At 45.7% G+C, this 9,407-nt stretch overlaps 2 protein-coding genes across 2 annotated transcripts in view; both read left to right on the forward strand.

The window, feature by feature from the left end:
- Positions 1 to 2,614: 2,614 nt before the first annotated feature.
- The window catches only part of LOC105550692 (neutrophil defensin 6-like), a 44,776-nt gene continuing 37,983 nt past the window's right edge, over positions 2,615 to 9,407 (forward strand). Inside the window, exon 1 of the mRNA XM_011995675.1 lies at positions 2,615 to 2,688. The gene's annotated coding sequence lies outside the window, so the exon portion shown is untranslated. The remainder of the gene's footprint in view (positions 2,689 to 9,407) is intronic.
- LOC105550691 (neutrophil defensin 4) overlaps positions 9,009 to 9,407 on the forward strand; it is a 10,606-nt gene continuing 10,207 nt past the window's right edge. The window contains exon 1 of the mRNA XM_011995674.1: positions 9,009 to 9,180. Within this exon, the coding sequence (XP_011851064.1) occupies positions 9,009 to 9,180 (172 nt within the window). The remainder of the gene's footprint in view (positions 9,181 to 9,407) is intronic.

A 9,407-nucleotide genomic window follows, 5' to 3' on the forward strand; every position in this document is an offset into this window, starting at 1 on the left:
CACACTCATGACTCCTCCAGCACTGTTGTAAAGAATCTGGGCATCAGTTGGTCCTCAGTGGGCTGACAAAGTCCCTTGCAGTTAAAAACCAAATCCTCACCACTTGTGTGCCAGCCACTTTCTGGCAGGCCCTCCATGTACGGGGACATCGTGTCTTTGGAAACAGCTATACCCCACTTGTCCATCCTGCTGAGGCCCACCAATATCATCACTCAGAAGCCCTTCGCATCCATTGGGGCCACAGCAGGATACAGTCTGTAGCTGGCCCAGCAGGTGATCTCTCCAGGCCATGCCTGGCTCCCAGGTTCTGAGTTTCACGGGGAGGCCCTCACTCCCGCCCATCACAACTCTCAGAGCCTCTGGACAAAGCACACTAGTCCTGGCTATGAGCTTCTGAACATGTAAACTTCCAGGGAAGGTAACTCCTTATGCCCTGGGTGGAGCAGGTGTTCTCTTCTCGTGGCATTTCTTTGCTTTCTCCTTTAGAAACACATGTATCATTGATTCAGATGGAGGCTCCCCGCTCAGGGCATCACAACACTGTGGTGGGTTAAGGGAGTCTCGTTTAGTTCATCATCTCCAAGCCACCAGCCTCCTCAAGCAGCACGGTGGCCTCCTAAAGTCATGGTTATTAATGTCTCTGGATGTGCTACGGACACCCAAGGCACCAAGGTCCTTCCAAGGGCCATCACTTTTATAATTCTCAACCCGATGGCCACCATCTCCTCATCACAATTGGGCTAGACCCACTGTGGTGCCCACCTTGGTGATCACAGAAGAGTTAGCTTCTTTTTCTCTTAGAGATAACATCATTTACATGTTCTCCAATAATCAGACCTCCCCACACCATCACAGGACATCCACCATCTCAACATCAAACATTTATTGAACAATGAATTGTGGATGGATAGAAAACTATGATCCTCTGAGGACTGACGCCCCAGGCCCACTGGCACCCAGCAGGGCCACGAGGCTTTTGCTAGACCACACTTCTCCATTTGACAGACAACTTCTGGCAAAAGCTCCCGTTTTTACCGGTTTTAAAGGTTAGCTAATATTTCCTACTTACTCCTCCTGGCAGCAAGTAGGGATTGTTGCTCCAGAACCCACTGAGGGTGCAGTCAGAGGCAGCAAATGAGGAGAAGAAGCCTTCAAATTAGAGACAACAACTACATCAGGCAAAGACCATATGGAAGTGCCATCACCAAACGTGGCCATGGGGGAGAAAGGCTCCAAGGAAAAGTGGGTGCGAGCTGACCCATGGAAGCACTGGGAAGAAAGCCCTGAGTGACAAGATGTCAGTGTTCTCCATGATTGGCCTTGCTTGGTATCTCGTGTACACATGGCTTGTGGGGTAGCTGTTACACCCAGGCCTTGCAGCCTAGAGAGCTGCTGGGAACAGGACAACCCTAGTCAGAATTTGTACTCCAGGCTGGAAAACTGGGGAATTCCCTGTAAGTCCTGTTAGAGGGGCTGTACCCCAAATACAACCTGACCTGTGTCCAAGGTGGGCAACTCAATTCTTAGATATTGATTGGGTCCCATGGCACCAATGCTTCAACACCAGCAGCCCTCGCAACCTCAGATCACCCTCTTTTAAGGATGAGAAGGTGGTTCTCTGGATGCACAGGCTTCAATCCAAATAGGCTAACGACGCCGCAGCACAAACCCAGACTGCAGCCTGAAGGGTTGGAGCCTTGCATTCACAGAAAGCATCCAGACATCATCATGGACTCAGCGATACACCTGTGCTCCAACGTATACGAGTTACAGATGGAAACCTCCTATGCCTCTCAGGAAGCACCACTCGTTTTTGCTAAATGCTTCTCTGAAGACCCACAGGGCTGAGAAGCTGTACAACACCAGCAGTAAAGTGAATGCCCAGACCCCTCTTCCCTTCTTGGGTGGCCATCTGGAAAGGCCACCCCAACCCCGAAGGCTAACGCTTCAGACCAGTTCTTGGCCCAGATGATCCTAAACAATTGTTTAACCTTGAACTGTTCATTGGCCAAGCAAGGACTGTCCCCTCTGGGGAACTACACGCTGCGTGTACAGCCATAACTCAGGAGAACCCACAAAAGTCTGTTCCACATAGCAACAGAAGCCCAGGTGGCACTCAGTCTCACCGGGGTGTTCTCCAACATCCCAGCTCAGCCAAACGGCTTTGATTTGTTTTTATGGTTAGACCCCAGGACCTCAGGACACTGCTTCAGAAACAGATTCCAAATCCTCTTCTGTGTGTGAGTGGCATTCCTATCCTAGTCTCTTTGTAGGGCGTGTACTATGATAAGCAGCCAGGCTGTCCCGGCGTCTTTAAATACTCCCTTGGTGCAGGTAGTTCACCTCAGCCACAACCAATGCAGCACAGGGTCAATTGTGTTAGGAGCCATGGAGAATCCAGAGTTGGTTGCTGCCCAGGCCTGGTCAGGGCTGGCCAAGGTAGACAAGGGGTTCCTCTGTGGAGTTCAACTTTAACCTCACCTTCCCACCAAATTTCTCAACTGTCCTTGACACCACAATTGTTGAATGAACCCAACAGAAAGTTACCCTAGAAATTAGGACACCTCATCCCAAAAGACCTTTAAATAGGGGAAGTTCACTTGTGCACGGCTGCTCCTTGCTACAGAAGACCTGGGACAGAGGACTGCTGTCTGCCCTCTCTGGTCGCCCTGCCTCGCTAGAAGAGCTGTAAGTAACACAAAACTTAAACTTTTACACTGAGTTTTCATCATTGAAGCTATACCTCCATTCTGACCTCTGACTGGGGGGCCACCCCAGAGGGACCCAGCGGGTGAATCCCCTGCTGTGAACATCTGTCTGAATCTCTGGTGGCTGCTGGGGGCATTGGTTACCAGCTAAGTTAACAGAGAAACTCAAGCAGTTTCCTTCTAAACACACGTGTCCTACTTCATATGTCCAGTAAAGATGATCATAGCTCTTTAGAACATTCTTTCGAGAAAAGCCTATTTAGGTCCTTGGTCTGTTTTTCCATCAGGTTGTTTGATTTTTGCTATTGAGTTGTTTGACTTCCTTATGTATTCGGATATTTGCCCCTTCTACCACGTAGGTTTTGCAAATATTTTCTCTCATTTTCTGGATTATCTTTTCACGCATTTGATTGTTCCTTTGCTATGCAGATGCTTTAGCGTTCAATACAGCCGCACTTGTCTATTTTCCCTTTTATTGCCTGTGCCTTTGTTGCCATAGCCAAGAAATCATTACCTACATCAATGTCAAAAGCTTTATCCTTGTATGCACTTCTAGTAGTTTATGGTTTCGGATGTTGCATTTAGGTCTTTTTAATTCTAGGAATTAGAGTCCTGCCATTGGCTTCCCAAGGAGAGACTTTGCTAGGGGCTGTGCAGAGCAGTGCAGCAATGAAAGCCTTGAAAGATTAGTTAATGGATACAGTTCATCCCACAGGCACGAGCAGACAACTAGAAAAAAAATAACAGCCACTTACAGCTGTCTTAGCCTAAGATGCTTTCAGAAACAGCTTGTCAAAATTTCTCCAGACTCTACAATAATGTTGAATATCAAACGTTTAAACCCAAAGTCCATGTAATTCATTCAGGCAATCACCCAATATTATTCAATTTTTATGTAATTCACTAAGGCAATCACCCAATATTACTGAAATTTTAATCTTCTCTCTAATTCATTATCCATGTAATCTTTTCCAAATCTGTAGTGCTAAATGCTGTCAATTTTGGAATGATTCCTCCATTTATATCTTCAGTTCCAACCACCTAGCTGAACTCCAGACTCCAGATCTCATGTCCTGACATATCCACTAGAATCTCCCACAGGTATCTCATCCCTAGTGTCCAAAACCAAACTCTTCATTGTACATCTCCCCAGCTTGCAGGCACCACGTGCACATACAGGTGTTGTCATTTCAGAAAATGGCACTAGTGTCTCTGCAGTTGTTCAGGGCAAAAAATAAAAATATTCTTCACATATCCCCATATTCCATATTCTTACATCAGCAACTGCTATTGCCACTGTACCTTCAACATAAATTTTGAATGAGGCCACTTCTTATCCCCTGCACTGCTGGCACCCTGGTGCATTATACACTGACTTCTAGCCCAGGTTTCCACAGCCCCCTTGTAACGGGGCTCCTGCTGACACTTTGGTCCACTGTAGTCTATTTTCCACTGAAAATATCAAGGTCTTATCATGGTTTGCAGGTATGAGCCCTGGCTCTTGAACTTCCCCCATTGTCCACACCAGCCACCAGGCTTTTTTCAGAGGAGGTTGTTAAGGGTTGAATTGTGTTACCCCAAAGCTCATATGTTGAAGACTTAACCCCTAGTGTCTCAGAATGTGGCACTGTATCTGGAGAGTCTCTGAAGAAGTCATTAAGTTAAAATGAGGTAATGAGAGTGGGCATTAAACCCAATACGACTGGAATTCTTACAAGAAGAGGTTAGGACACAGTCACACAGAGGACAGACCATGTGAGGATGCAGGGAGAAGACGGCTGTCTACGAGCCAAGGAGAGAGGCTGCAGAGAACACCAGCATGCTAACACCTTCAGAGTTCCAGTCTACAGCACTGTGAGAACACAAATTCTTGTTGTTTTAGCCACTCAGTCTGTGGAAATTTGTTATGATATTCTAAGCTGACTAATCCAGATGCCAACATACAGGGTTTCCACAGCTCATCAGCTCAGAGCACTGGCAGAATCTTGGACAAGAGAAAATTCTTTGGCCGCGATTGCAAAGTCTCAAATGAGACAGTAAGAGTGAATAGTGAGAGATGAACATCATTCAAGTCTATTCCCCAGATACAGCTCAGAGCTAGTGCACAAAGTACAATGGTTGCCACAAGACAAACTCTTCCAAATTGTGTCAGTGTCTAGAGCCCCAGAGGGCAGTGAAAGTTTACCAAAGTGGTAAATTTTTCTTCTGCAAAAACCCTGGCTTTCTCAGCCTGACACCCTCTCTGAGAAAGTGGGCACCCACCTTCTCCCCTACCCCATCCAGGGCCCCTGCCTCCCGGGAAGGAGGGTAGTCTGCTGATGCATGGTCCAGGTGGTGCGCCTCTCCTGCGTCTTTACCTGAAACGTCAGAGGCCGGCTTTCATTTTCACATCTGCATTGATAGACCCTCCCGTATGAGCAGTTTCCCCAAGAATGTCCACTTTCCTCACAGCCAGAGCAGGATGGCAGCTCTGCTTTACAGCGTTCATCAGCGCTGCCCCTGAGCACCGCTTTTCGAGAGCTGGTCAATACCCCTGTCTAGCGAGGCTCTTTCCCAGCCATTTTCAAGATGCAACAACCAGGTACTAAGTCCTGACAGGCACTAATCTCCATGGTTCTCCAGGAATGAACAAATAAGGGAATAACCACACGTATCCACATGTATCCACAAAAGTAGTGCCTCTTTCTTAAAGAGGACGGGGAGCTCATTGCCCTTTCTTAAAGAAGCACTACTTTTGTGGATACATGTGGATATATAGGATGTCCCCACAGCTGTGCTCTTGTAATTGGTGTCCAGCAGCCACTGAACAAGTGGGGAAGTTTCATCCAATAGGCAAAACTGGGCTGTAGGTGCCCACAAGGAGGAGCCGGAGGTCCTCATGTTCACGAAGGCCCCTATCTCTCTCTGTCTCCCATCTGCTTGCCTGTTACCAGCAATAAATATGGTCATGTCTGAGCATCATTTGTCCCCTGGAATATCCTGGAATACAAAACCTCTAGTATACAACCAGATTCTGTTACTCTCTTATTTTCTTCCAGGCCAATTCCCTTGCACCCTACTTTTTTTTAACACAGTTAAGATAATTCCTATGTTAAATAATTAACTCATCCATCGGGGAGTACATGCCTTCTAAGAGTGAATGTCCATATTATCGGTGGAAATCCTGTTTTTGGCCTGGCCCTGAGTGACCTGGACAAGTAGACCTTTCTACCCTGAGGTCCAGCTCCTCAGGGTACAAAGTGCAGCATCGACATCTCTATGAAAATGACCAGGACAATAGAAACAAAAGGTAAGAAAAAAAGTAAAGAAAAAAATAAGAGAAAGAAAAGGGGAGACTACATGGTCCAAATACATTGAGTTTACTGTGAAAACGCATTTTTGGAGATAGAGAGAAGATAAAGCACAAGGTTAAGAGACTAACCTGTTCGTTTCCAGGTTCTCAAATGGAATCTTGCCCTGATTTGGGTCTCAATTAACAAAGCACAAGGACAGCTGAGCCTGTAGCAGGTGTCGCTGAGGATACAGGTCCCAGAGTGATGCCCAGTGACAACAGGTGGGTCTGCAACTGCAGGTGCCCTCACCTGGTGACCTTGAGGAAGAGGGAGCAGCATATTGGGTACAGTACTGGGTTTCAGGGTACAGGAAATCAGATCAGAGCAGCCCAGAGGAGGACTGTGTCTGCTCACAGAAAACATACCTCGCAGATTCTATTAGAGCAGAATAAAGAGATCATTACTGGCCACCTGTCGGCCATTTAAGATCTGGTTCTTCCTTTCATGCTCTCTGTCATTTCTATCACACAGTCCCCTCTCCCTGACACAGGCACTCAGACTCAGAGACATGCACATGCACACGTACAACACATACATCCCCAGTTTCCACCTCCCAACACACTCCCCTCACCACACGTGCATACATACATATCAACATACAAGTATACGCACAGGTGCACACACTCCCTGAAGTGCAGACTCCAAACTCTAATACATCTGGTTTAGCCTCTGAGGCCGAAGCTGCTCAGACTGACATGCACAGGCCGTAAAACCAAATTTTTGCTCCCAAGACCTCTTGGAGAGAGTCTATGGCCCCCAGTTGGGAGTCGAAAGACAGAGGCCATGATAGGTGAAGTCGTTCACTAATGATCCCACAGTTAGTTGATGACACTACTGAGACCACAGCTCCCAACAGACAGCACATTGGCCTGCTGTCTTACCCCAAGCCTATAATCCAGTGTTCATTCCTGCAAAGAGGACACCTACATCTGGGTCCTCTGTCCCAGGTTGTTCCAAGGCTAGGCCCTGGTGCACTTTCTCCAAGAGGCTCCAGAGAAGGACAAGGGTCCTCAGGGCTGTGAGCTTCCTATAGGTCAATGTCTCTCAAGGGACCGAAGGAATTTGAGGACCAAGGGGAGTAAAAAGACCCCAGCTCTGTGCTATCTGGAGGAAGCAGCATCCCAGGGCAATGAGCTACCCCAAACCCGTGTGGCTGTGGGATAGCGGCATCCTTTGGGTTGATAGTTCAGACCTTTGATGGTTCTCCAATCCAGCGGCTGCACTGATACACCTGCTCTTCATGTTCATGAAGGCCCCTATCACTCTTCCTGTCTCGCATCTGCTTGACTGTTACCAGTAATAAACACACTTCTAAGTATTATTTGTTCCCTTGAATATCCTGGAATACAAAACCCTATTATAAAACAAGATTCTGTTGTTACCTTAAGTATTTTCTTTCAGGCCAATTTCCTTGCCCTCTACTTTTTAGTACAGTTAAATTAATTTTTATGTTAAATAATTAAATCATCGATCAGGGAGTACATACCTTCTAAGAGTGAAAGTCCATATTATGGACGGAAATCCTGTTTTTGTCCCAGCCCTGAGTATAGGAGAGGCAAGATTAGACTCAGAATAAGGGACAAGAAAAACAGTATTAAAAAAAATACTAAAATTCGTATGAAATCAGAAACGACAGTGAATAACCAAAGTAATCTTGAGCAAAATAAGAAAGATAGAAGCATCATGCTCTCTGATTTTAAAATGTATCATGAAGTAATTGTAAGCAAAACAGCATACTCTGGCGTAAAAGCAGACACAATAACCAAAGGAAAGGAGGAGAAAGCCCAAAATTAAACCCAAGTATTTATGATTATTTGATCTTCAACAAAGATGCCAAGAACACACCATGGGGCAAGGAGAGTCTCTTCAATAAAAGGTATAAGGAAAACTAGATATCCACAAGCAGAAGAATGAAATTGGACACTTATTCCACACTATACCCAAAAATCAACTCAAAATGGATTAAAGACTTGCATAAAAGACCCGAAATTGTAAATCTAGAAGAAAACATGGGGGAATAACCTTATGACATTTCTCTGGGCAATTATTTCTACAACAGGACTCCAAAAGCAAAGACAACAAAAACAAAAATAGACAAAGGAGGTTATATCAACTAGAAAACTTCTGTACAGAATGGAAACAAAGGGAAGAGATGATCCATGGACTAGGAGAAAGTATCTGTAAACCATACATCTGATGAGGGGTTAATATCCCAAATATATAAGGAAGTCAAACTACTCAATAAGAAGAAGACAAACATCTCAATTTAAAAATGGGCAATAAACCTGGTCCACAGATATATGGAAAACATACTCAACAACACTAATTATCAGGAAAATGCAAATTAAAATCACAAAGAGGTAATCATCTGTTAGAATGGCTTTTAACAAATAGACAAATAATATGTGTTGGTGAGGATATTAAAAAAAAGGGGACGCTTGTACACCATTGGTGGAAATGTAAATTAGTACAGCCATTTTGGAAAATAGTACGGAGGTCCCTCAAAGAACTAAACATAGAACTACCATATGACCCAGCAATCCCACTTCTGGGTATATCTCCAAAAAATTGAAATCACTATATCAGCCGGGCTCGGTGGCTAACGCCTGTAATCCCGGCACTTTGGGAGGCCAAGGCAAGTGGATCGCAAGGTCAGGAGATCAGACCAAGTACATACTCAAGCAGATGGGAAACACAATAGGATAGTAGTGTCCTTATCATCATTAACAGTTTGGATCAAGAAGAGGCATTAAGCACACAGACTCACTCTGTGATGAAAGGCGGGAGAAAGAGGAGCATCCAAGGGATCTTGAGGACGAAGGCAGCCCTTCCCCTCCCAATCACATGCCCACGTCTTCTCACTGCAGCTTCCGTCTCAGGCCTTCTCCCAGCAGAGCTATAAATCCAGGCTCACTCCTCAGTCTCCACACATCCACTCCTGCTCTCCCTCCTCCAGGTGACCCCAGCCATGAGGACCCTCGCCATCCTTGCTGCCATTCTCCTGTTCGCCCTGCTGGCCCAGGCTAAGTCACTCCAGGAAACAGCTGATGACGCTGCAACCCAGGAGCAGCCTGGGGAAGACGACCAGGACCTTGCTGTCTCCTTTGAAGAAAATGGACTCTCTACTCTTAGAGCCTCAGGTAGGAGACATCAATCTTGCAGATCTGCAAAATCTAGAACAAAAGAATGGGAAACAGGCTCTGGCGTGAAGTGTGGAAAAGTCTACCTCACTTGAGTGACTTTACTTAATCTTCCTGGACCTTGATTTTCTCATCTCTGAATTAATCAGTGAGAACCGAAGACATCTAAAAGATTTTCTTTCTTCTAAGACTTTTAGTTTCAAGATATTTCTGTGAAATTTGCTACT

The sequence above is a fragment of the Mandrillus leucophaeus genome, unplaced genomic scaffold (assembly GCF_000951045.1).
Source record: "Mandrillus leucophaeus isolate KB7577 unplaced genomic scaffold, Mleu.le_1.0 Scaffold495, whole genome shotgun sequence".
Lineage (NCBI taxonomy): Eukaryota > Metazoa > Chordata > Mammalia > Primates > Cercopithecidae > Mandrillus > Mandrillus leucophaeus.